Raw genomic sequence first — 27,168 nt, 5'->3', positions numbered from 1 at the left:
TCCCTATAAACGAAGCAAAACCTAAACGAAGAGTAGTTTTGAATCCAACGATTCATCCATTTTTCCAAAAACTGCATTGCATAAAGAACAACATGCAAAAATGTGTAATCCCTAAAATCGAAGACAAATCTGTGTTAGAGGGTCATTTTCTTACTCTTTTTTTCCCAAGAGAGTGAAAATCGCTTCGATAGTCGTCAGTGGTTGTCGTTGTTGGTGGTGGTTTCTGCTCGTCGTCGTTGCTCGTCGTCGTTGCTGCTCTTCGTCGTTGCTGCTGCTCGTCGTCGTTGCCGCTCGTCGTTGCTGCTCGTCGTTGCTCGTCGTCGTCGTTGGTGGTGGTCAGTGAGGAACTATCGGCTGAAGCTCTCTGAAGTTGAAGATGAAAGGTCGCGCGAAAGGGTTTTTGGAACTGATTCAATTTGAGTAGTGTCGTTTTTTGTTCTGTTTTGAGTCTTGTTATGTCGTTTTGACTGTAAGTTTTGAGTGGGTAAAAACTAAATATCTATATTTGACAATAAAGCACAATGGCACATGTAGTAATTTTAGTGCTCTTCAATGTTATTTTAGTAAAAGTAGGTGTTACTTTATTGTCTTTGGTCTTATATTAATTAAGTAAAATTGTATATCTATCTTTCAAATTAGTAAAGTATTTTATGTGTGAAAACTAAAGCTCCCTTGGGTTTGATTATTAATGGTATAGATAACTGAAAGTTCAAATGGTATTTCAATGTTTTGAAAAAGAATAACATTTAGTGTTCAAATCGTGAAAATCTGCTCACACGGTAACTTTGCTATTGATACGTTAATGACTTGCCAACTTGGGCAAAAATTGGAAACAAGTTTCTTTCCTTCTTAATATAGTTCTTGTTGCTCTCCCAAAATAAAAGAAAAATAATCGATAATTAATGTGAAAATCCCTAAATACACGTTTCCAATTCCGACTTCCCAGTGGACCCCATCCCTTTATTATTATTATTTTTTTAAAGTAAGTTGACCCCCCTCCTTTCTTAAAAAGTGGAAATGAAATGACCATGGGCTAGAAAGTTTTTTTTTTTTTTTTTTTTTTTTTTTTGAACACCGGTTACGAAGACTAATTGACTCGTCTTCCTTCTAAAGTTCAATTCACGCCCCGAAAAGATTATCTTAAATAAATAAAATTATTTAATTTTATAAATTTATAAAATATGAAAAATAAAGAAAGTTGGGCTCAGAAATTTCAGGGTACGGAGCAGAGCAGAGCAGACACGCGCAAACATGCCATTGTCAACAAGAAGCCAAGAACCCAAGAAGAATAAATAACAGTGACCCAACTCACAAAATCCCCATCTTCTTCCCCCGCTTTTATTTGTCAACTCGGCCGCTGACTCGTCTTCGACTCACTTGACTCGCCTCCCCAAAACAGCACAAGCAAGCGGAGACTGAAGCGAGCGATGGCTTCGGAAGAGAAGCGCATTGAAGACGAACTGTCGTACCCGATTTTGCTGTCGGAGCGGGTCCGGTCCGCCGTGGACGAGGCCGAGTCGTTCAAGCTCGAGTGCTCCGAGGTCGGCAAGCAGGTGGATCGCCTCTCGCAGATGCTCCGAACCGTCGTCCGCTTCGCCACGACGGCGCCGTTCTTGTACGAGCGCCCAATTCGGCGCATCGTCTCCGAGGTCTCCAAGAATCTCGAGCGAGCCCTAACCCTGGTCCGCAAGTGCAAGCGCCAGAGCGTCCTACGACGTGTCGTGACGATCACCAGCGCCACCGACTTCCGCAAGCTCTTCAACTTCCTCGAGTCTTCCGTCGGAGACATGAAGTGGCTGCTCAGCATATTCGACCCGGACTCCGGGGGCAATAACGGAATTGTGCTCTCCCTCGCCCCGATTGCCAGCAACGACCCGATTCTCTCGTGGGTTTGGTCCTTCATCGCCACTATTCAAATGGGTCAGTTGCCGGATCGTGTTGAGGCTGCGAACGAGCTCGCTTCCCTGGCCCAAGACAACGACCGGAACAAGAAGATTATCGTCGACGAAGGTGGGGTCTCGCCGCTGCTGAAGCTCTTGAAAGAGGGCTCGTCGCCGGATGCCCAAATTGCGGCGGCGACGGCGCTCTATAATCTGGCCAGTGATCAGGAGAAAGTGAGGACCATTGTGAATGAGGTTGGGGTGCCCGCTATTGTGCAGGTTCTAGGCGACTCGCCGATGAAGGTTCAGAGTCGAGTGGCGACCTTGGTGGCGAGAATGGCGGAGCATGACAGTCTTGCCCAAGAGGATTTCGCCAGAGAGAATGTGATCAGGCCGCTGGTGACGCTGTTGTCGTTTGAGACTTTCGTGGAGGATCGGAAGATTGAATCGGGTAAGCAAAGCATTCACTCTCTAGTTCAGATTAACAAGGAAATGGAGAAGAGCACATTAGGAAAATCCAAACCCAGTAGCAATAGTCGTGAGAGTAATTTTAGACCTTACTCGAATTCGTATTCGAGTTCTTCGTATACTTATTATGCGGAGGGAAGTAATCGCGGGGGACATAATCATAGGAAGGAGAGGGAGAATGAGAAGCCCCATGTTAAGCTACAGCTGAAAGTTAGTTGTGCAGAGGCCTTGTGGATGCTTGCTAGAGGTAGTGTTTCGAATAGTAGGAGGATAACTGAGACGAAAGGTTTGCTTTGCTTGGCTAAGTTGGTGGAGATGGAACAGGGTGAGTTGCAATTCAATTGTTTGATGACTATAATGGAGATAACAGCTGCTGCTGAATCCAATGCTGACCTTAGGAGAGCGGCGTTTAAGACCAATTCACCAGCTGCCAAGGCGGTTGTGGATCAGCTCTTGAGGCTGATCAAAGATGTGGATAGCCCGACATTGCAAATTCCTTCTATAAAATCAGTTGGTTCATTGGCGAGGACATTCCCTGCTAGGGAGACCTGGGTCATTGGTCCCCTAGCGACTCAACTTAGCCACAAAAATCTAGACATGGCAACAGAAGCGGCAATTTCACTTGGGAAATTTGCTTGTCCAGATAATTTTCTCTGTATGGAGCATTCAAAGACGATTATTGAGTTCAATGCTATCCCATCTCTGATGAAACTGCTAAGAGGCAATGAACACTCACAGTTGCATGGACTGATTCTCCTATGCTACCTTGCACTACACTCTGGCAATACTGACAATTTGGAACCGACTAGGGTGTTGACTGCCCTTGAAGGGGCAGACCGTAATGTGCTGCCTCAACATCCCGAGTTGAGAGAATTGGTGGTGAAGGCAATATATCACCTCAATCTGTACCACACTGGAGGTCATTCTCAAAGGCTGACATACGTGCCTTGAAAACAAGTTCAGCGGGCTAAAGGACCGAAGTTTGTTTCTGGTATATCATTGTGCTGTGCAGCAGTAGTAGGATCAGGTTGATACTTTTGAAAGGGAAGGAAACAGGGCTCATACAAACATAGTTGATTTATAAGATAAATGCAAAAGTTCAGAATTAATTGTTTTTGAGAAAAAATAAAAATAAAAAGAGATGACTTGTTTATATGAAAAGAATACTCTATCCTCAGTTCAGTCGCATCCTTTCTCGTAAGGTTCTATTTTCTCAGCATTATTTTGCGGCAATTGCATTTCTTTGATTGTTGATATGTGTGAATGGATGGATCAATATCTCTGTTCTCTCGTATATGATAGTTTGCGGGATTATTAGAGTTGGTTATCAAGAATGTTGGGCCCATCTAACCTTCAATCAGCTGCATGTGAATCGATCGATCTATTGCAGATATAGAGTTGGTTGCCTACCCGACTTTGTTTAGAGCCCCCCTCAATTATCTTCATTTGGAGACGACGTCGTTTCACTTTGGAAAATCTACCAGACTTCTCACATCATCGAAGGAAAATATTTATAATAATTCTTGGACTTGCACACGATAATGGCTTCATCTTTGGAGCACTCGTTTAGTGAATTATTTACAAAGAATGTTTTAAATACAATTGAGTTTTCTCATACAAACAAAAATCTCAAGTTTGCCACCTGGAACTCCAAAATCAATACGGTCCTCAACTAGCAGGGTTTCCAACACATGCCCTAATTACAGAAAAGATGTCCGATAATGGCTTTAGTACAATTTTCAGTGGGATGTTTATGAACATTGTCACATCAAGTAATTCCCCGTTGACACTCTTTTGACATCATTACTAACTCACTCTTACTAAGTTAGCATTGCAAATTTTCTGTGCAATAGCACTAATAAGTATGTTCAATGCAAATGACCTACTCGTATAGTGGTTTGGAGTATTTGCACTTTTAATTAAGGTCTTGAGTTTGAGTTCTATCATCTATGTAGTATATGTGAGCTTAATCTATTATCGCTCATCTTGATAGGAAATGTCCATTAAAAAAATATGCTCAACTACAACCGGTATTTCGTCAACAGTATTACTTCTAGAAAATAATTTTCATAATCACAAACATGACTTTACAATGAAAAATGAGGTGGAGCATTCTCAATGCAAACAAACAAACTTCATGAAAGGAAAGCATATGAAGAGAAGTCCATATGTATGCAACATGCTCGTATATGTATTGGTGGTAGAAATCCTCTACTGTTTTCAATTTATTTATATTTATTTTTCCCTCTACCGTTTTCAAAATAATCTGATCAAAGTTATGTACATAGGGATAGAGGGGGGACTCTTGTTCAATATAATTACATTAAACTATTCTCAGCATCAACAGGGCAACTTCTAGAATCTCACCTAAAAATTTATTTAATCGCAACTAGTTGGGGGAACTACATTGATCCTACTTTGCCGTTCTACCAGAACACTAGGAAGCAAAAGACTGATAAAGGTATAACATTCAAGAATTTACATAAATGGATTGGCAAACGTAAAATTTCCAAAATGAGTACAAGCAATACAATTCGAAACTTCTTTCACTCTCTGCTCAAAGCCTCCAATTTCAATCCTATGATTATGATCAACAATAAATTCACTAAAAAAATAAACAGGGAAAATCAAACCTTGCAGATAAGAAATTCCCAAATTGCACTTCCTAGCTAGGTCTCCTAGGTCTGTAGCGTCCACCATAGCCATGGGCCAAGCCGGAGTGGCCTGTTGATTGCTTCGGTTACTACTTGGGCTTCAGCTTAGGATACGCAGCCCAGTCTTTGGAAAACTTCATTCCAAGGTGGCCCTCTTAGCCAGCCAGCCACCAAGCCATCTCTTGAGGAACTTTATTTGAGTGCAATAAATGAGGACACAAAATTCAGCCTTTAGATCCATAAGGACGGTTGAGATCAAATTTCCTCCTTAACTTACAATCGGGTAGGTGAAACTCAAACCCGAAATTAATACCCAGCAAAGGTTAAACATGTTCAACACCCATGAGATTGAAGTTTGAACACAAAAACCCACAGCGCTAAGAAACATAGCTAAACTGGTTTGGAATCCGGCTTAACGGCAGTTGAAGGCAACTTCGTTCCCTAAACCTTGAAAAATTAGTTAGTTTGAGTGGAAGGGACGAAGCCATGCCGTATTCCTTAAAGTAAAGCCATGATTTTTTCCATTTCGAAAGTGATAGATGTGAATATGTGTTTCATCGGGATTTGTCAAGCTTCGGGTTGAAGACAACCCGGCTACAACTTAAGTTTCTTTTTTAATCCAGCCGTCCAATTTTATCCAATGGTTGCGATATGTTCTCATTTAAGTTCCTCAATTAAGGTTTCTCAAGTGGAACAAGCTCCACCAAGCCATCCTATTACTTTGCAATTGGTGTTTTTTAAAGTTCCGGTCCCATTTTTGGTTAACCTGATTTGTTTCAGCAAGAGAGTCCACTATTCTAGATGGAACCTCTCCTTTTTGTTTTTTGTTTTCTTGAAAATAAAGGGAAAAACAATTTTTGAAATTGATCTGGTGAAAGGTAAGGCTTGCAAAGAAAGTAATCTTGTTTCCAAATTTCGTAGTTGAGGTCCCTACAACTCTATTATACGAAAACTGGTTCAAAAGTCGGATCTTAAAATGGCATGGTTCGCATATGCAAGCAGCATAATATACTTACTTATAGAGCATGTGTTGTAATTGACCGGCGAGGAAAAAAAAAAAAGCAAGAGTAGACATGGAAATGATAGGATGCATGTGACTGAGCAAAAGCACGGCATTCCATTTATGACAGTCTTAGACTCTCTCTCTCCTTTTTCTTTTTCCTTTTTGGGGTTTGTATGCGCTCCATTTCCCCCAGTTTGAGTCTCTGGGATGATGTATTCCTTCTTCTATCCACACATAATTCCTTAAAAACACAAAAGGTTTTGTGGATTCTGGTCCTTCACGTGACACTATTGCAGTATTACTTGTTGGGGTTCAGCTGAGGTTACGCAGCCCAGTCTTTGGAAAACTTTCATTCCATGGTTAGCCTTAGCCAGCCACACAAAGCCATCGTACTTACTAGTGATCTACTATGATATTGATGTGGTGAAAGGTAAGGCTGCAAAGAAAGTAATCTTGTTTCCTAATTTCCTAGTTGTGGTCCCTACAATTCTATTATACGAAAACTTGTTCAAAAAGTCGGATCCTAAAATGGCATGGTTCGTTCGTTCTCATATGCAAGCAGCGGGTGGATGTGGATGTAGACATGGAAATGATTTTTTGGACAATCTTTGACTCTCTCTCTTCCCTTTTTCTTTTTCCTTTTTGGGGTTTGTTTTTGGTTGTATGCCTCCATTTCCTCCAGTTTGAGTCTCTGGGACTGGGATGATCTTTTCCTTCTGTCTACACATAATTCCTTAAAAACACAAAAAAGTTTTGTGATATTTTTTACGCATTCAAATGCGCGATTGGTGTTGGTATTTTCTCTTAATATATAAAGAGTCAATAGAAGAAACAATAGAATACACAAGTTATTATATAGGCATTAATTGTTTAAATTGTCTGTCAAATGAGCTTAGTAAAACAAGGATATGCATGTCCATCATAGTATTACAAAGCAGGACCGCTCTACGCATAGATACGTACCACATTGCCTGTCAAATGAGCTTAGTGGTCCTGTTGTGGATAAACAAACATATCCATTATAAACATAACGCCATGGCCATTGAGCAGCTAATACATTAATAATCATACAATTCCTTCTAGAGATGTTTAAATTTATAATATATTACATACCTAGCACAGGAGATTTTAATTATTAACAAACAGCCCTAGGATCCTTTGCATTTTATATTAATATATAAGGTCTGAAAAGCTATATATATCCAAGAAACTATAAATGTTTGATAATATAAGAGAATTTTAAAGCTCAACAAACCTCTCCTCGACTATTATCCTGCAAACATTGCTTAAGAAAACTCGACAATTATAAGAAACTAGAAATGCTTAATTTCTTCTTTTTTGAATTTCAGAAATGCAAGTACACTATGTGGCCCCCCCCCCAGCACCACTATAAAACAAGCACACTTGAGTTGAGTATCATTTCTGCATTCGACCCAAAAAAACCGAAAAAGAGTATCATTTCTGCACAATTAACCTTTCAGCCATGGCTTCCTCCACCATCACTGGCTTCCTCTTCCCTACCTCTTCCTTCCTTCCAAACCAGCCCCAAAAATGTTCACTGCCCCGAAACCTCAAGCAATACCATACCGGCAGAGTGCGGTGCAAAGCAACTGACGATGATCACGGCCTCAACAGGAGGAACATGCTGGTTCGTCTAGGAGCACGGCGCGGCGGGTTTAACCAACCCGTTTGCTTTTGCCTTGCCCGTAGCCCCGGACTTGACCACGTGCGGCCCATCTAACAAGCCCGACGGACCCACTCACCACCACATCCATTCTCGATTTCAAATTGCCCGACCCGGGCCCACTCCGAACCAGGCTTGACGCCCAAGATCTGGCGAAAGACCCTATTTACTTGGCCAAGTACAAAAAGGCGATCGAGCTCATGCGGGCTCTACCCCACGATGATCCCCGCAGCCTGGCTCAACAGGCCGAGGTTCACTGCTCATATTGCAATAACGGGTACCCGCAAGTCGGCTATCCGGATCTGAAGATGCAAGTTCATTCATGTTGGCTTTTCTTTCCGTTCCACCGGTGGTACCTCTACTTCTACGAGAAGATCATGGGGGAGCTCATCGGGGACCCAACCTTCGCTCTCCCCTTTTGGAACTGGGACGCACCAGCTGGCATGTATATTCCGGAGATTTTCACCGACACCACTTCCTCCCTCTACGATCAGTACCGAAACGCAAAGCATCAGCCCCCGAAGCTCCTAGATCTCAATTACAGTGGGACAGACGATGAGGTTGACGACGCCACCCGAATCAAGGAGAATCTAACCACCATGTACCAGCAGATGGTGTCCAAGGCTAAGTCGCACCGGCTCTTCTACGGGGCCCCGTACAGCGCCGGGGACGACCTGATCCCCGGAGAGGGAAATCTCGAGCTTATCCCGCATGACAGTATCCATTTCTGGACTGGTGACCCGAAGCAGGCCCACCTAGAGGATATGGGCACTTTTTACTCGGCGGGGCGGGATCCTCTGTTTTACGCCCACCATTCAAACGTGGACCGCATGTGGTCCATTTATAAATCAAAACTGGGCGGTACGGATATAGAGAAAACTGAGTGGCTGGACACTGAGTTCTTGTTCTACGACGAGAAGAAGAATCTGGTGCGCGTCAAGGTTCGAGACTCCCTCGACACCACGAAGCTCGGTTACGTCTACGATGACAAAGTCGAGATTCCGTGGCTGACGTCGAAGCCGACCGCCCGCAAATCTTCAAACAAGAGAAAGCCGACGGTTTCCTCTGCTGATCTGACGACGAAGTTCTCCGGAACGTTGACCGAGACGATCAGCGTTGAGGTGAAGAGGCCGTCGAGGACGAAGCGGACAATGGCGGAGAAGGCGGCGCAGGATGAGGTGCTGGTGATCAAAGGGATAGAGTTTGCCGGGAACGAGACGGTGAAGTTCGACGTGTATGTGAATGATGATGCTGAGTCGCTGGCCGGGAAGGACCAGTCAGAGTTTGCGGGGAGTTTCATCGACTTGCCTCATAAGGAGAAGAAGGATATAAAGAAGAACCTGATGGTGAGCATAACGCAGCTGTTGGAGGAATTGGATGCTGAAACGGACAGTAGCGTGGTGGTGACTTTGGTGCCGAAAGTTGGGAAGGGAACAATCGCCATTGGTGGCATCAGCATTGAGCTTATTAATACCACCTAAATTAAATCATGATGACGATTTGATTAAGTAGTTATTAAGCAGTAATTAAGTAGTAATCATGATGGCTGCAGAGATCCACGTAACGTAACCCTAGTGCTTCTGGCCAACAAAAACGTAACCCTACTGCTGCTTCCTGCTTGTGTGTGTGGGGGGACCGATGTTTGTTTTTCTGAATAAAGCATATATATATATGTTCAGTGTGTTTAAATTTCATGTTTGTTTTTTTATGTATTTATGAAGAGCAAATACATGCTCTCGTGGTCTTATTTTCTTTCCCCTTGTTTACACAAATAGACATTTCTCAATATTATTGTTAAAAAAAATTATAGTAAACAAAAAAAAATTTTAAAAGAAAAACAAGAAGATGAACAAAGAGAAATAAGAGCAGCTTTTTGTAATTTTTGAAAAAAGGAGAAGAGCAGTTAAGATAAATAAATACATCCAAAAAAAAAAAAGGACGTTGGAGAAGAAGTGCAGTAAAGAACCGGAAAAAGAAGAAGTGCAATCAATAGCCATTACAATGTTTAGAAGAAGAACCACAAACATACCTATATGTCATGACTAATTGCTCATATTTAATTTGTATGATATTATTGGTTGCTAAAAAAGAAAGAGTAAGGAAATTGCATTCTTACACGGAAGCTTAATGCAATAGCCATTAGTACTATATATGTTCAGAAGAAGAGTCTAGATGTGGCATAATTGCTATATATATAGGATATGCTGCAACACAAATATGCCAATTGTGTAAATTATTTGCGACTCAATCAACAGCAAATGTGTTTTGGTAAATTTTTTTTTTAAAAAAAAACAATAAATATAATTGACACTAACATTGATCCCAATTAAGTTCCATATAAATTGAAATCCAGAGCAGGGTTGTTCTCATCTTTACGTTTAATTAGCACATTTTATTTGTCTCCAGCTATAATGATATGCCATTCTCAAGTCGAACTTGAAGTCACGGCACCGTATAGGGACATAAATTTTTTGTGCATAGCATATCTAGTCCCAAAAATTTAAGCTTACGGGTCAAGAGATTTAAACCACCGGTTAATTTTTATTTTTTTTAAAGCAGCTTTTGAAAGCTGTCTTCTCCCTTCTTTGAAAAAACAGCAGTCACTGACTACAATTATAAAAAATAAAAAATAAATAAAAAACTGATTCTTGATGTTTACCAAACAGCTTAACTTTGAATTTTTTTTTTATTTTTAAAAACTGCTTTTTAAAAAATTTACGCGCTGCCAAACGCTACCTTTGAGATAACTGTGTGGTGCTTTTTGCATTATGTCTTCTGGGAATAACAATAGGGTTTGTATTTTAAAGGTTATTAATGCCTTAAAAATCAGTGGAGGCTGGAGCAGATGGTTGAGAAAAACCAAAAAAGATTATCAATTGGCTGAGGAAAGGACATGAGAGGATTCAAATTAAGACTGTTGCGTGGGTAAATAGTAAATACTATTATTGACCAAAAACAAAAAATCCTGTTGAGATGATTCCAAGGAAGAGTTGGCAAAGAAGAGGATTAACCATCGCCTTCATTTCTATCCAACTCATCTCTTTTAATACCTCATTTCTTTGTTGTGTTTAATATCCTAGCTGTACTAACTCAGAAATTAATAATGCAACCACTGGCAGACTGACTTAATTAATAACTTATTAAGCTTTTACTCATTAATTTCTCATCCTAGGAAACACATTACAAAATAGGTGACATGAATTGTAGACATGACTTTAGAATTACTACATCACTTTCTTGTTATCGTGCTATCGACAAGTTTGAACCACTGGCTTTCGGGGTTGCACGTACTATCTCTGCTTAAGCATTTGCAGGAATTTGTGACAATGGTGTTGCTGGAGTCTACATCTAGGCAAACATTAGTACCATTCAATGTCTTAGATGAAAGGTGCAACCCAGAATCTGAAATGGTATCCCATTGTGAATTAGGAGGCCTGCAAATGATACCAAGTTTTGCTGGCTTCTCCAGTTCATCAACTTGTAAGCACAAATATGATCCTTCAAGAGTTAGGAACTTCTGGGTCTGGGATGAATAGCTCCAGGGTCCAGATTGAGCGCATGGACCTAACTTCAATGGCCCAAGCTGTCCAATTTGTAGGAGGCAGAGGCCTGTGGCTGGATGAAAAATAATTTTATGCCGCGAGAATTGAGATAAGTCTGGACCTGCAAACAACACAAACACATTACTAATCTTACAGTCTGAAAAAAATATGAAGTAAATCATTTGAATCTCTTCAATTAAACAAAGAAAGAGTTGTTCTATATGTGCGCGTGCGGGAATCTCTGACCATTGATGCATGTGAGACTCACGTTTCATCAACCGTTTGAAATTACAAGAAACTAAAACATAATATACCTCGGAAAGGAGATTGCAGAACAGAAAGTCTCTGAGATAAGCTTGAGTTTCTGATATCACTCCAATCGGAGTTCAGGACTCCATAATACTCATTCATTCCGAGGACCCCATCTCTCAAATAATAACTCCCAACCAAAGTCCAGAGAGCAAAATCCAAATCAAGTTCAGCTGCAGCAGCCATAAAGCAGCTTAGATACCTATTGTCATTCACATTGGTGCCCCTCTGGTCCACCCCAAACTCGCTCACAAGCAATGGGAACCCTTTTTCCAGCAAAAATCCTGACTGTCTCTTCATGTTATTTACCACTGACCCGCACACTTGGTTGGGGTTGCCACTCTTCCATGCCTGCCCATCTGAAAATCCATACCAATGCACCTCAAATACTGTTTTCCCAGAAAATGTGAGGCCCAATGGCCGATTGGCAAGGAAAGATAAGTCTTTGTCATCACTCAGGCCAGAGAGAATCACAAGCACATCTGGGTTTGCTGAGTGCACTGCCTCGGCTCCTCTTTGCATGTACCTACCAATAGTACACAAAGAAAATTATATGTACTTACCTTTAATTCGTTGTAGGACTCATTTACGAATACTTTTATAGGAAATACTTTTGCTCGTTTTCTTAAAAGTGTTTCTATTAAAAGAATGTTAAATTAAAAAGCACTTGAAAGTGAGTGCTTTTGTGACCTATAAACACTTCTCTGAGCTCACCAAGCCCTCTACGCTTTTTATTGGGTTGGGTTCATTTTCTTACTTGTACCAATCGTCAACATTCTGTTTGGGGCCTCGCAGCTCGTTCCTCAAGCTCATGCCCACCACATTGCCCACGCCGTTGAACAATGTGGCCATCCGAGTAAGGCCCTTGATCCAAACGTCGGGATTGAAGTACTGGTCGCCAAAGAAACCATTGCCATCGGAGCTGCTGCAGCACCAACCAGGCTTGCTTACGTGATTGTCCAGTATAACCATCACATTGTTCTTCCCAAGGCTATATACCACTGCCTACAAGTGAAAATAAATAAATAATATTCATTCATTATCCTTTGCCTAAACCCGCAATAATAAAATATTATTCTTTCTTCATATAGCAATATAATATCATTCTTAAGCCAACTATCAATCATTCCTAAGCTGATATGAAGCTCCTAAAAAAAATTAAAATTTTCGCAAAATACTTGTAGTTTAAGTGGCTCAGAGCAATTATTCATGCACTTGAGATTTTGTTTTCGAATCTCATATTTGTATATAAAAATATATAATAAATAAAATGAAAAAAATAATTTTGAAATCTTTTTTTTCTGCATGGTCGATGAATTGTACGGTAGCAAGCCCAACAGTTGTTGTGTAATTATTAGGTGGACCCCACTAAAATGCTATTGGTGTGTGAAATGGTAAGTAGAAGATCAAATGCAAAATGTTAAATTTGAATTTAACGGCTTATGTGACAATTTGACACTTGGATATAGATTGGTGTGTAAATAGTGTAAGCCGTTAATCTTGTAGGAAAATAAAAATAATAAAAATGATGAGTGGAGGAGCCACTCCTAAGCCTAGAGTGGCCCTGCCCCCCAGATTTTTGTATCTCTATTATATTATATATATATATATATAACATTTAGAATTTGTAATAAACAACTTATAATTAAAACTTATAATTTAAGTTAAAATTCCTTCTAAAATAAATTAGACATGACTAAATTTGAAATATTTAGCTTTAAACATGTTATTTTTGAATACTTAAGTGTTTTATATACTTGTATTTTCTACTTCAGCCCCTCCCTCCCCCCCTCCCCCCACTTTACAATTCTAGCTCTGCCCTTCAAATTGATGATCATGACATACCATGTATCTCTTCTTTTTTTTATGTTTGTTTACTGAGAAAATTAGGGCCGCGTATGTACCTGGTAAGCTTGTAAGAGGGTGAGATTGATGATAGAGGGGTTGTTGGACTGGAGACCGACAATGGATTCACTGAGACCGAGGCTCTGAAACGATTGTCGAACAGTGACAGATGCCAGAGTATCATTGGTGGCCAAGAAGGTTGGCCACGTCAGCTTGACGCAGTTGAATCCCAACGACGCAATGCGCTTCGAGATGGCGTCCACCGGCTGTTTGCTCAAGCCTTCGGCAATGACAACTTCGAGATGCGACACCCAGTTCACGCATGCCAGCTTTACGCGTTGCCCTTTATAGTCAACGATCCACCGTGAGCTGGTGAAGAGAGTAGCTGAGACTGTTGCAGGTAAGACTGCGATTGTGAGAAAAGAAGTGATGATTGCGAGGAAGGAGAAAAAGATGATCGGGGTTGAGCTAGAGCCAGCCATGGTTGCGGTTTGTTGTGTTGTGATTGACATGTGGATGATTTTTTGAGAATTTATATAGTACTAGTTTAAAGCCCACCATAATCATATAAAGTGCTGCTATTTCCACCCTCTCATATTTCTCCTACCTACCATGTAAATGTGAATAAACACAATCATATCTTTCCACCCACCATTATTCTTAAAATACCCTTTAATTATTGTTTGTGCCCAAATTTTGTAATTTTTCCCAATTATGGCCAAAATACGTGATGTAGGCCAAATACAGAAAAACTCAAGATATTCTCGAAAATATTATCTTGATTTTTAGAGATAATCCTATTATGGCCAAAATATGGCTTATTTGGAAGGAATTATTGAAGATATTATCTTGATTTTATGAGATAATGCTAATATGTCCAAAATATGGCTTATTTGGAAGGAATTCTTGAAGATATTATCTTGATCTTATGAAATAATTCTTATAGAAATTATCTTTGATTTACTTGGAGATATTATCAGAATCCCAAATCTTGCCTAAATATGTATTTGTATTACTTCAAATACAAGGGAAGTTCGCATATCACTTAATAGTGAGTTTGGATAAAGGAAATAAACTTGGAATTTGGACAAAAGTAAAAATTTCTATATTGACATACACAAATTTCTGTGTTTGGATTTTTTTTAAAAAAAATAGAAATTTAGAAATTCCACGTGGAAAAAATATGGAATTTGGAGGTCATGAATCCCAACTTTAAATTATATCTAAAAGTTATCATTTCTAAAATTCCAAGTGAGTGGAAGTTTTAAAATATTAAATTTCATGTTTAACTCTGTTAGCTAAATAAGAAACTTTACAAATTCTAGAACATTAATTTACGTCATTTTACATTCCATCATTTATGAATTCGTTATTACTTTTAATGAAAACTTGAGCTTGTATTGATGTTTCACTACTACATTTTACACTTTGCGCGACGAACAGAATTTTGTCGCGAAAAAACATTGTAGTCGCACAAATTTCAGCGCGACAGAAACTTTGTCGCGCAGAATCCGTCGCGCAAAGATCGTGAAGAAAAACTTTGCGCGACGAAGACATTTCATTGGTCACACAAAGTGACCTTGCGCGACGACAACGTATTAGTCGCGCAAAGCGACTTGGATTGGTCGCGCAAAGTGACTTTGCGCGACGAAAAGTATTGGTAGGCAAAGCTGTGCGCGACGAAATACATTGGTCGCGCAAATGTTTGAGCGACGAAATATATTGGTCGCGCAAAACTTGCGCGACGAAATACATTGGTCTTACAAAGTCTAAAAAATTTAAAAATAAAATAAAAAATTCCCGCGTCCAATTTTTGGAACCTGCCCAAACTTTTTGAGTTTTGCGCGACGAATACTAACGTCGCGCAAATATTTGCGCGACGAAATATTTTTCGTTTTAAATTTTTTTAATTTAAAATAAACTAATTTAATAGTTTGCGCTACGAAATATTCTGTCGCGCAAGGTTTTTGACTTTTTTATAATTATTTCTTTAATATGAATTTATTTATATGAATTTTTTCAAATTTTTACTTTTTTAATTTAATTTAATTGTATGATTTCTTTTTAAAATTACTTTAATTTAAATTGATATTAATTTTTACTTTTTAAATTGAATTTAATTGTATGATTTTTGTAATTACTTTAATTTAAATTGACATATTCAAAATAAAATTACATATGAAAAATAGTGATTAAATTATCCAATACATATATATATAATATTCAAAATGTACACATAAATTAACAAAGTACAATAATAAAATCCTAATACAAGCGTATTGTGGTGGTAGTGGCGGAGGATATGTTTTGATAGCTTCCTAATCCTCAACTTTAGCCGTCAAAGTCTCGATGATTCCCTACAAAAAAAATAAATATGGTCAAATAACCACACAAAAAAAAAAAAAAGAAGGCATAATCTCCCCTAAAATTGTTATACCACAAATCCAACCCAAACTCCAATCCCTCCCCTTTACTCAACCCCAAAACCCACACAAACTCAAAATTAACTCCAAAAACACATATTAATGAAAAAAATTTAAAATTTGGAGAGAATATACCTTTTGGCAAGATTGAGAGTGAATGAGAATGAGAGGGAGAAGTGAGTGTGAGAGAATTAGAGAAGATAGTGATAGAGAGATGAGAGAGTGAGTGAGAGAGATGAGAGAGTGAGTGAGAGAGAGTGAGAGATAGTGAAGAGAGAGATGAGAGATTAAGTGAGAGGAGTGAGTGAGAGAAATGGTGGGATTTGGGGAGAGGGAAAGAGAAAGGAGAGGTAAGAGTAGAGAAAGGCATTGAGAAAATGGTGGAGTTATTTTGGTTTTAAAAACCGTATCACTTTGCGCGACGAAAAATATTGTTGGTCGCGCAGAGGCTTTCGCGACGAAAAATATTGGAATATTAATCGCGCAACCTTTTGCGCGACGAAACATATTGGTCGCGCAAAGTCTAAAAAAATTATTTAAAAAAATAAAAATCCCCGCGTCCCATTTTTGGTACCCGCCAAAATTTTTAAATTTTTGCGCGACGAATAGAGGAATATTGGTCGCGCAAAGTCAAAAAAAATTATTTTAAAAAAAAAATCCCCGCGTCCCATTTTTGGTACCCGCCAAAATTTTTAAATTTTTGCGCGACGAATAGAGGAATATTGGTCGCGCAAAGTCAAAAAAATTATTTAAAAAAAAAATCCCCGCGTCCCATTTTTGGTACCCGCCAAAATTTTTAAATTTTTGCGCGACGAATAGAGGAATATTGGTCGCGCAAAGTCTAAAAAAATTATTTAAAAAAAAAAAAATCCCCGCATCCCATTTTTGGTACCCGCCAAAATTTTTAAATTTTTGCGCGACGAATATAGTATTATTGGTCGCGCAAAGTCTAAAAAAATTATTTAAAAAAATAAAAATCCCCGCGCCCCATTTTTGGTACCCGCCAAAATTTTTAAATTTTTGCGCGACGAAAAATACGTACTGGTCGCGCAAAGTCTAAAAAAATTCCCGCGTCCGATTTTTGGTACCCGCCCAAATTTTTGCGAGACGAAAAAAATATATTGGTCGCGCAAAGTTTTGAGCGACAAAAAATATTGGTCGCGCAAAGTCTAAAATTTTTTTTATTTTTTTTAAAAATCCCGCGTCCCATTTTTGGTACCCGTCCAAATTTTTAGAGTTTTGCGCGACAAACTGTTGGTTGCGCAAACTTTTGAGAGACGAAAAATTGGTTCGTAACACAATATTTATAAAAATAATTGTTATGAATAATAAAATTAAAATTATTTTATTTTACAATTTAAAATATAAATAAGGTTAAAGCTGCTTAATAAATATATATACTATTCAATTTCTTAAGTGTTATACGTACAAAATAAATAAATTTAAAGCTACTTAATAAATAAATATATATACACACACCATTCAACGATCCAACCGTCAGACTTATTTGTATATACTTCAAGATCGTATACCCCAAAAATCGCAAAAAACAAACATTCAGAGATCTAGTAACGGGACAAAACTTTTCGATGGTTATAAATGAAAAATTACGATTTAACGGTTATTTTAACTCCGATTTTGATGATTTTTTTTTTACAGCTACACTCCTTGACCATATATGAATACAATGACTGAATTTGATCTTCAATTTAAAATATTTACACTAGTGGATACCACAAAATCTTATGTTATATCTAACGAACGTATAAATAACCTCTTAATTGTTAGTGAATATATTGTTTTGATGGCATATGCATTCACCAAAACTAGTTTCAACGATCCAACCGTCAAACTTGTTTGTTTATACTTCGAGATCATATACGCCAAAAATCGGAAAAAAATAAACATTCAGAGATCAAGTAATGGGACAAAACTTTTCGACGGTTCTAATGAAAAATCACGATTTAACGGTTATTTTAACTCCGATTTTGATGATTTTTTTACAGCTACACTCCTTGACCCTATATGAATACAATGACTGAATTTGATCTTCAATTTAAAATATTTACACTAGTGGATACCACAAAATCTTATGTTATATTTAACGAACGTATAAATAAACTCTTAATTGTTAGTGAATATATTGTTTTGATGGCATATGCATTCACCAAAACTAGTTTCAACGATCCAACCGTCAAACTTGTTTGTTTATACTTCGAGATCATATACGCCAAAAATCGGAAAAAATAAACATTCAGAGATCAAGTAATGGGACAAAACTTTTCGACGGTTATAATGAAAAATCACGATTTAACGGTTATGTTAACTCCGATTTTGATGATTTTTTACAGCTACACTCCTTGACCCTATATGAATACAATGAACTAATTCGATCGTCAATTTAAAATATATATTTTCTAACAAAAACCCAATCTGAACAACAATAATATATTTTTCTAACAAAAATCCGATCCGATCTAAAATAATAAATTTAAAGCTACTTAATATATATATACTGTTTAATTTCTTAAGTGTTATATGCATACAAAATAAAAAACAAAAATAAATTAGTTTAGGAGACGAAATATTTGGATTACGTCATGCAAAGATTTTTTAAAAAAAATATATATTTTATTTTTATAAGGACTTTGCGCGACGAAGTTACTGTTTCGTCGCGCAAAGTCACTTTGAGCGACGATGTATTGTTGTCGCGCAAAAGTGTGTCGTGCAAATTACTTGCGCGACGAATGTTTTTTCGTCGTTCAAAATTTGGTCGCGCAATACTTTGAGCGACGATGTATTGTCGTCGCACAAAAGTTTGTCGCGCGAAGTGACTTTGCGCTACGAATTGTTTTTCGTCGCGCAAAATTTGGTCGCGCAATACTTTGAGCGACGAAGTTTTTTGTTTCGTCGCGCAAAATTTGGTCGCGCAAGGGGTTTTTTTTACTAGTGTTTGTTGTGATTACATCACTTTGTTGAATGAAAATAAATAGATGAACATAAAAAATATCGAAAGTAGCCTTGCCTTCAACTATGTCGGCGACAACTCGATCGCCTGCTGGGGAATAGAGATGGTAAGTGGAGACCTCAAAGGTAATACCTTCGAAGGTGATGAGCATTCTACTGTCTCGAAGCTTCTTTCCCCTCCAAGGTGTCAAGTGTATAGCTCCCTCTTCCCGCAGACCGGCTGATCATGTAAGGACCTTCCCAATTGGGTTTCATGCTCTTTGATCGCCTTTATGCTGAAATGAAAAAAAATTCTAAGCACAAGGTCATTAGGTTGGAATTGTCTCACTTTGGCTCTATTGTTGTAGTAGGACTTCAATTGTTGTTGATAAGCTGCAACCCAAACAATGGCATTTTCTCATTCTTCTTCGAGCAGGTCAAGGTTGACCTTCATCTGCTCGCAGTTTTGACCAACACTACCCACCTCGATACTTTTTTATGGGACAGTGATATATGAAGTAATGATTACTTCAATTCCATAGGCTAGGGAAAACAGAGTTTCGCTGGTTGATCTTCTTTTGGTAGTGCAATAAGTCCATAAGACTCCAGGCAGCTCATTCACCCATTTTCCCCCATAGCCTTCCAATCTTTTCTTTAGGCAATCCAACATGATCTTATTGGATGCTTCCGCTTGGCTATTGCCTTGCGGATATCCCAAAGTTGATAGGGGCTGCTTGATGCCATAATTTGCAAAGAATATGGTGATCTGTTTGCCAATAAATTGTGACCCATTGTCAGTGACCAGCAATTGCAGGCAACCGAACCAGGAGATGATGTTCTTCCAAATAAATTGCTCCAGGTCAGCTTCTTTAGTAAAGGATAGAATTTCGGCCTCGATCCATTTAGTAAAGTAGTAGGTGACGACGATCATCATGTCCTTCTTGGCAGATGTTAGTGGCATGGCACTCATTAAGTCGATGGCCTATTGTATTAACAGCCATGTGCTGTTCTATGGATGGTACAGTTTGGTAGGTAGACTTGGGATCTGCTTGTAGCGTTGGCATTGATCACATCTTTTAAAATACTTCGTAGAGTCGTGGCGCATGGTTGGCCAGAAATAGCCTATGCTAAGAGGCTTCTGGGCGAGTGATCTGCCCCCTAATATGATTTCCATATTCACCATCGTGAATTTTGTAGAGCACTTCGACATTTTATAGGTACTTAATGTATGTGAGATGAGGATCGTAATACGATCTGTGAACAAGCTTGTTGTTTTTCCATGTAATACCTTGTGACTTTCTGCTGGATCTTTCTAGCTTCGGATTTCTCTATTGGAAAATTTTCGTTCACCAAGTAATCAATGATGGGGTCTTGCCAACTGGGTTCCTCATTTATCTACATCACGTCCGGACGCTTTGCCTCTTCGATGCTAGGCTGGTCAAGGTGCTCCACTGGAATTGAATATCTACACTAGGTGTCCAATGCTGATCCCAATCTTGTTAGTGAATTCGCATATGTGTAGCGAATGCCTTCAAAATCGCTTGAATTTTATCGAGGTACTAGATCATCCTTGAGTGTTTCATCATGTACTTGCCTGAAGCTTGATTGGTGATCAGCTGGGAATCTGAGTATATGGCGAACCTCTTGATCGACAACTCCCTTGCTAAGCGTAGTGTGATGGCTTACTCCAACACAATTCCATTTTGGGTGATTATGACGATGCCTGTTCTGACTCCCTTGTGATTTGACGCTCCTTCTACGTGCAATTGCCACATGTCTTTGGGCAGGTTAGGATCGACGGAGGAGGTCTCGTCTACTCTTAAAATTTTCTTGTTTTTGATGACCAGCTTCTCTTATTCGACTGATGGAGTAAACTCTGCAATGAAATCTGCTAAAGCCTGGGCTATTATAGCAATCTTCAGCCAGTATAGGAAGTCATACTGACTAAGTTCAATAGCCCATTTCATGAGTCACTGAAAAGCGTCGGGGCTGTGAAAAATGGATCTCAAAGGAAAGTTGGTTGTATAATCTTAACTTTCTCGCGAAAATTACGAGGGACAAAATGAGGCTTTCCATTTCTGGATAGCGAGTCTCTGCATCGAGGAGGGCTTCTCAGATGAGAGCTGAGTTGATTACTGAGTTGGACACCGCCAAGTAGATGAACAAATCTTCGCCTGGTACGGGTTTTAAGAGCAGGGAAGGTGAAGTGAGGTAGGTCTTCAAGTTTTGAAAAGCTACTTCATACTTTTCATCTCACTTGTCTCTTTGTCCTTTCTTCAAGGGTTTGAAAATGGTCTGCACTTGTTGATGGATCTCGAAAGGAATCGGTTGAGAAATGCTGCTCTACCCGTCAGACTTTGTATCTCTTTTGTTTTGGCAGACGACTTTATGTTGAGGATAGCCTTGATTTGATTCGAATGTTCTTGATACCTCTTTGGGTGACTAAGTATCCCAAAAGTCTACCGGATGGGACTCCAAATGTGCACTTGCTCGGATTCAAGTTCATGCGATATTCTCTGAGCAAGCCAAAGGCTTCGGCAAGGTTCGTGATATGATCTGCTCGTTGGGGAGCTTTGACCAACATGTCATCTACGTAAACCTCCATAACCTTGCTGATCTGCTATTTGAAAAGTTTGGTCATGAGCCTCTAGTACATTGCTTCGGCGTTCTTCTTCATGCATCATGATTTGATTGTAGCCAGAGTATGAGTCCATAAAGTCGAGCAGTTGGTTGCCATGAATTTTGTGCAATGACCTTCTCTGACCAACTCTTCGAGGTACCTTTTCCAAGCATTACACTCATTTGTGTAAGGCTTGTGTGCCCCTATGGAAGGCGCATTATTTGTTGGTATTCCTCTTATCAGGATCTCCTTTCATGGGTGGCGGTCTCTTCAACCAAGGCTTGTCCTTTACTTAAGTCAGGATCTGATGTATCAAAGTGATGAACTTTGTGTAGCTCTCATTCGCCAAGGAGTCCCCTTGGGGTTGTGCTTTGCGCTTGGAGTTGTTCTTGTTATTGAACTTGTCATTTCGCTGACCTGCTTGCTTGGACAGTTGATCGACTTGCTTGGCACTCTTCTTCGTGGCGATTCAATGGTCATCCCAGAACGCTTAGTGTTCCGCGATCACGAAGATCTCTGCCAGAGTCTGACTGGGAGAGATAGTCAGCTCGTAGTATAAGTCGTGCTCAGTTGGCAAGCTTTTCTTGAAAGCTGAGGAGGCAATAGATCATCGCACCCCCACGATGTTAGTTTTCTCTACCTTGAACCTTTTTATGTAATCTCGAAGGGACTCATCAGGTTTCTTACGCAGGTTGAACATGTGGTCAGCTTGTTTCTTGATGTCCGATAGGAAGTGTACTCCTTTGTAAAGACGAAAGCTAGCTCCTTGAAGCAGCTGATCAACCTGGACAGCAGAGTATAGAACTAGTCTTGATGTGCACCTCGCAAGGTTATCGCAAACACCTTGCACATCAGCGCATCCTCAAATTTGTAAAGAATCATGACACGTTTGAAATATTTCTGATGGCTCTCGGGATCGGAATCCCCTTTGAATTCCGTGAAAGATGGCGTTGTGAATCTCATTGGCGGGGCTACCTGCTCGATCTCATTGGTGAAAGGAGAAGAGTTTACTTGGTCTACCTCATCGTGCAAGGCATCCTCCAAGTTTCCTCAAACCTTCAAGTCTCGAAGCCGATCATTCACGAGCTTCTTTGACGTCCCCTACTCACAAGGCTTACGGCTTACGTCGGTGTCTCTCATGGCATGGACGTCGTTGACTGACTTCATCATTGACTCTCGGGGGTGGATCTCATTGGTTGCCTTACATGATTGGCGTATTGGTGGACTAAGATTGCGAGGAATTTTCTACGACTTGTCGCCCTATACTGGCTCTTCTAGAAGGGGCCATTGAGTGTCTTTCTTCAAGCACTTCCTGAGGTGGATCGTGAGGCTGATCTTCTTGGGGGGTTTATCCTCGCGTAAATGCTTTTTTGCAGAACCAGGTGGGCATAGACACCGGATCAGGGACTCAACCTTTCGTGTACGTTGGTCCTTAGACCTAATATTGCATGAAGGCTCAATCTGCTTTGATCAGAGCTTGCGGATGCTTGTGACACGCCAGTATTCTGGGTAACATGTTCTTGCCCCTTTCCTCGGTTGCTGGTTCCTACTCGACCTGCATGTGACCTTTCGAGTTGCCTGTCGGTGCATCCATTTGTCCTTCTCTCTTCACCATGGGATCCATCGCCAATGTTTTGGACCAAGTTGATCTGTCTGAGGAGTTCTCCAACCAAGTTGTTTTAGTCGTCCACTCTGTGAGCCAGTTGGTTAACCCTAAGGCTCAGGTCTACTTGATTGCTTGGATCTGAAAGAGATAATTGTGTGGAGCCCAACGGCACGCGAGCTAGGGTTTCATTGGAGGTATACCCGGTGCATGCGTCAAACGTGGAGGCAAATGAGGGAATGGACGTAGTTGTTCCACGACGGAGTCAAAGTTGGCCGCGGCACCAAGTTGATCATAAGCATTGGAGTTGGGTTGCACCGCGGCGCCGTTGTGTTGGCGTGCATTGAACTAGACCATATGGTTGTATGTATGGCAGCTGCTAGAGCCGATCGGCGATCTTTGCAGTTGCAAAATTGTGTTGGTTGCAAAGTCGTATAGAAGCGCGGTGGTGACTGTCAAAAATGAGCTCTCAGCCAGAAGGCCGAGATGAGGAACGGTATATGCTAGGGTCATGGCGGCACCCACGGTGCTGGGGTGTTGAGTCCAGCTTCGGTAGCAGAAAGTGGTGGCTGTCGTGGGCATTGACATTTAGGGTTTAGGTCGCGGCTTCGGCAGCAGAAAGTGATGGCTGTAGTTGGCATGGACATCGGATTGTAACCCAACCATTCGTGTACGTTGGTCCTTAGACTTAATCTTGCACAGAGGCTCGATCTGCTTTAACTAGAGCTCGCGGATGCTTGTGACACATCGGCATGCTGGGTAACATGTTTTTCCCCTCATTCTCGCATGCTGGTTCCTGCTCGACCAACATGTAACCTTTCGAGTTGCCTGCCGGTGCGTCCATATGTCCTTCTCTCTTCACCATGGGATCCAAGGCCAATGTTTTGGGCCAAGTTGATTTGCCTGAGGAGCTATCCAACCAAGTTGTTATGGTCGTCCACTCTTTGAGCTAGCTGGTCAATCCTAAGGTTGAGGTTTGCTTAATTGCTTGGATCTGGATGAGATAATTATGTGGAGCCCAACGGCACATGGGCTAGGGTTTCATTAGAGGTATATGTGAGTGCATACGTCAAGCGCGGAGGCAAATAGGGGAATAGACTGAGTTGTTCCACGACAGAGTCAAAGTTGGGGGGTGTCACCAAGTTGGCCATGAGCAATGACATTGGGTTGCAATGTGGCGCCATTGTGTTGGCGTGCATTAGACCAGCTGCTAGAGCTGATCGACAGTCCTTGCGATTGCAAGATCGTGCTAGTCACGGGGCCACATAGAGGTGTAGTGGTGGCTGCCAGAAAGGAGCTCTTGGCCACAGAGCCGAGAGGAGGAACGACAACGGCTGGAGCTATGATGGCACCTACTGTGCTGGGGTGGTACAATGCAGCTTCGGCAACGGAAAGTGGTGGCTCCCACGATGTCGCGATGTCGTGGAGGCTCAAATCCGTCAAGGATTGAGTCGTCACGGCGGTCTTACTTCTCGTGCACTTGCTTCCAACCATGGTTGTTTGGAAGGCTTTGGTTGAGTGATGAATAAGAGGAAACAGATTCCTTTGAATCAAGAACACTCATTGAGTATAACTCGTGCTCTCAATGAAAGAACCAAATATGTTTGAGCAAAATTTCTCATGGGGAACATTCAAAGGTTTATTCCTCGATCTTCGATCTTACTTCTCTCTCTTTTTCCTCGATCTGTGCGAAATAAATTGGAGTAAATAGACCACAAGCGAAGGGTGTTTGCCAGAGACCCTTCGATGCCTAAGTTAGTTTGATGGGATCTTGAAAAAAATATGACAATAGCTAAAGTGGTCGGAGTTTTCTCTCACAAGGAGAATCATGTGTGGTATTTGGTGGAGCCGTGTAAAGGAAAGGGAAAGGGTGTGGCAAAGAGAGAGAGAGAGAGAGAGAGAGAGAGAGAGAGAGAGAGAGAGAGAGAATTTCGGCAGCAATTAGCTAAGGTTTTTCGAGTTACCTTCAATGCCTTGTGTAGCCATGTATTTATAGTGCTCCTTGTATGCTAGGGTTTTGGGAGAATAATCCTTATTTGTTTAGGATTATTCTGTCCCAAAAAAATGATAGGAATTAATCCAAGATATTTGGTGGAAATTGGTTCCTTGATTTAGGGAGATATTTCTCTATTAAATTAAAGATAATTTTCCTAATTAAATATGATTTAATTAGGGTAATTAGTTGACTTAAAGAATATTCCTTTTCCACGTGTCGTCTTCTTATTGGCTGGCGAAATATGTTTTCCCACAACCTCCATAATCAAATGCATCATCACATCATGCAAACAAAATCTCATACTATTTACCCTGAGGCTCTGTTTGGTTCATGAAAATGGAGGCTTGAGGATGGGAAATCAATTGTTTTCCCTTGTTTGGTAAGTTCAAGTATGGGAAATCGTTGCCTTACAGATGGGAGAGTAGTGGGGAAAGTGAAGTCCTCCTCCCCCATTGGGTTCTATTTTTCTTCTCATGAGAAATTTTGGGAAAATAAGCCAGCATTAAATACACATGTTTCATGCTCATATTGTCCCATTAACAATTTAGAATTACAATATAACATTAAATGCATTCTTTTTTTATTTTATTTCATATGGGTGTAATTGAAAAATTAAACAAACCTAGTTTTACATTGATACACAAACCAAATATGTGAAAGGAAATAAAGTGATATTTTTTGGTTACTTTCCGAGGATTATCAAACATGGGAAGTGAATCTCCATTTCCCATCTCTTGAAAAATGACATGGGAAGTTATTTCCCTTCAAATTCGATCTATGAACCAAACGGGGCCTAAAATTGAATTATAGTAAGTAAGTGTTTTGTGGAGACATAGTGTGAAGAAAATAAACAATGCAATAGTATTTTCTATCCTCTGTTCCTAGTAGAGTCAAACTCCAAGAAAATAAAAAATTAAATATTGAAAAGGAAGATTTTATCAAAGATAAAATAACATTGGAGTAGGGTGTATTAGGGTATATTAGGGGTATTGTTGGTAATTAAATAGGGTGTACTTAGTTAATTTTACATTTTGATTTAAATATTAGGGTGTACTTAGATCATAAGGGTGTACTCAATTAATTTTATGGTTCGGTTAGCAACACCCTAAAAATATTCTTACATTGAGTTAAGCACATCAGCAGCATAGTGCTTAGAAAAATATTGACAAGCTTGCTTTCTTTCTCTGCAATTCTGAACTTGGTAGGTTTCTGGTCTAAAATATCGATGGTTTTGAAAATATCGGTAGTCCAAAAACACGAAAATTTTGATGGAAATATCGGGATATTATCGATATCGATAAAAATTGAATAAAAACCATAGAAATTGTAAGAAAAACTTGGAAATTTTTCTTGAAACTTTGGAGAATGTTTATTTAATCCATTATCTATTACTTTATCACACAAAAATGGAAGGAAATGAATTGCATGATGGGCTTAACTGATTTAAATTAATTATATAGCGAGCTCACAAATATTGCGAGTGTAGAAAATATGTAGTAATTAATGGAAGAAGATTAAACACACCATAATCATTTATTTATAATGATTAACTATAATATTTTACACTTTAACATTGCATAGTAAGATACATGAGTGACTTAGTATCACATAGAGTTCCTATAGGTTCAAATTTGAGTTGTTTACACTAACATCTCCTGAGGTTTTCGGCTTTTCCACAAAACTCCTTGAGGTTTTAGAAATTACAAGAACACCCCCTGAGGTTTAAAATTGTTTTAACAAAACTCCTTATTGATTTTTCATCCAAAGATTGATGATTTTATTAAAAAATTTCTCCAAATGACAATGTTGGCCTTTGAGATTAGATTGCATAACTTCATTGAGGTTAATTTTGTCATTTGCTTAAGTTTTTTTTTTTCCAGTAAAATCATCAATTTTTGGACAAACAATCAACAAAAAGAGGCTTTGTGAAAACAAACTGAAACCTCATGGGATGTTCGTATAATTTTTGAGACTTGAGGGGGTTTTGTGAAAACACAAGAAACTTCCAGGGGTGTTAGTCTAAATAACTCATGAAATTTTTTATTGTCTTCATCATTTCGATATTATCAATATTATACCAATATTTTGGTCAATATTGCTAAAGTGTGAGAGAAATTATCGACATAGATATTTTCCGATATTATCGATATTTATACGATATATGTATGGATACGTTCTAAAATATCTTTGACCCG

At 39.6% G+C, this 27,168-nt stretch overlaps 2 protein-coding genes and 1 pseudogene across 2 annotated transcripts; 2 read left to right on the top strand and 1 right to left on the bottom strand.

Annotated features, from left to right (window-relative positions):
* The first annotated feature begins 1,197 nt into the window (after nucleotides 1-1,197).
* Nucleotides 1,198-3,536, top strand: LOC117615477. Its single transcript, XM_034344559.1, has one exon. The coding sequence runs from the start codon at nucleotides 1,428-1,430 to the stop codon at nucleotides 3,297-3,299; it is 1,872 nt and encodes a 623-aa protein (XP_034200450.1). The 5' UTR covers nucleotides 1,198-1,427; the 3' UTR covers nucleotides 3,300-3,536.
* A 3,910-nt stretch (nucleotides 3,537-7,446) lies between these two features.
* Nucleotides 7,447-9,359, top strand: LOC117615476 (annotated as a pseudogene).
* Nucleotides 9,360-10,918: 1,559 nt separating this feature from the next.
* On the bottom strand, nucleotides 10,919-13,867 carry LOC117616565 (glycosyl hydrolase 5 family protein-like). The gene is made up of 4 exons (XM_034345922.1): nucleotides 13,445-13,867; nucleotides 12,298-12,545; nucleotides 11,546-12,066; nucleotides 10,919-11,352 (listed from the first exon to the last, which is right to left on the bottom strand). Exons 1-4 carry the CDS (start codon nucleotides 13,865-13,867, stop codon nucleotides 10,919-10,921), a joined length of 1,626 nt encoding a protein of 541 aa, XP_034201813.1.
* Between the last annotated feature and the right edge of the window lie 13,301 nt (nucleotides 13,868-27,168).

Source organism: Prunus dulcis, chromosome 1, assembly GCF_902201215.1.
Source record: "Prunus dulcis chromosome 1, ALMONDv2, whole genome shotgun sequence".
NCBI classification, from domain to species: Eukaryota; Viridiplantae; Streptophyta; class Magnoliopsida; order Rosales; family Rosaceae; genus Prunus; species Prunus dulcis.
Note: the sequence above shows the minus strand (reverse complement) of the source record. Positions and strands in the feature narration are given on the sequence as shown.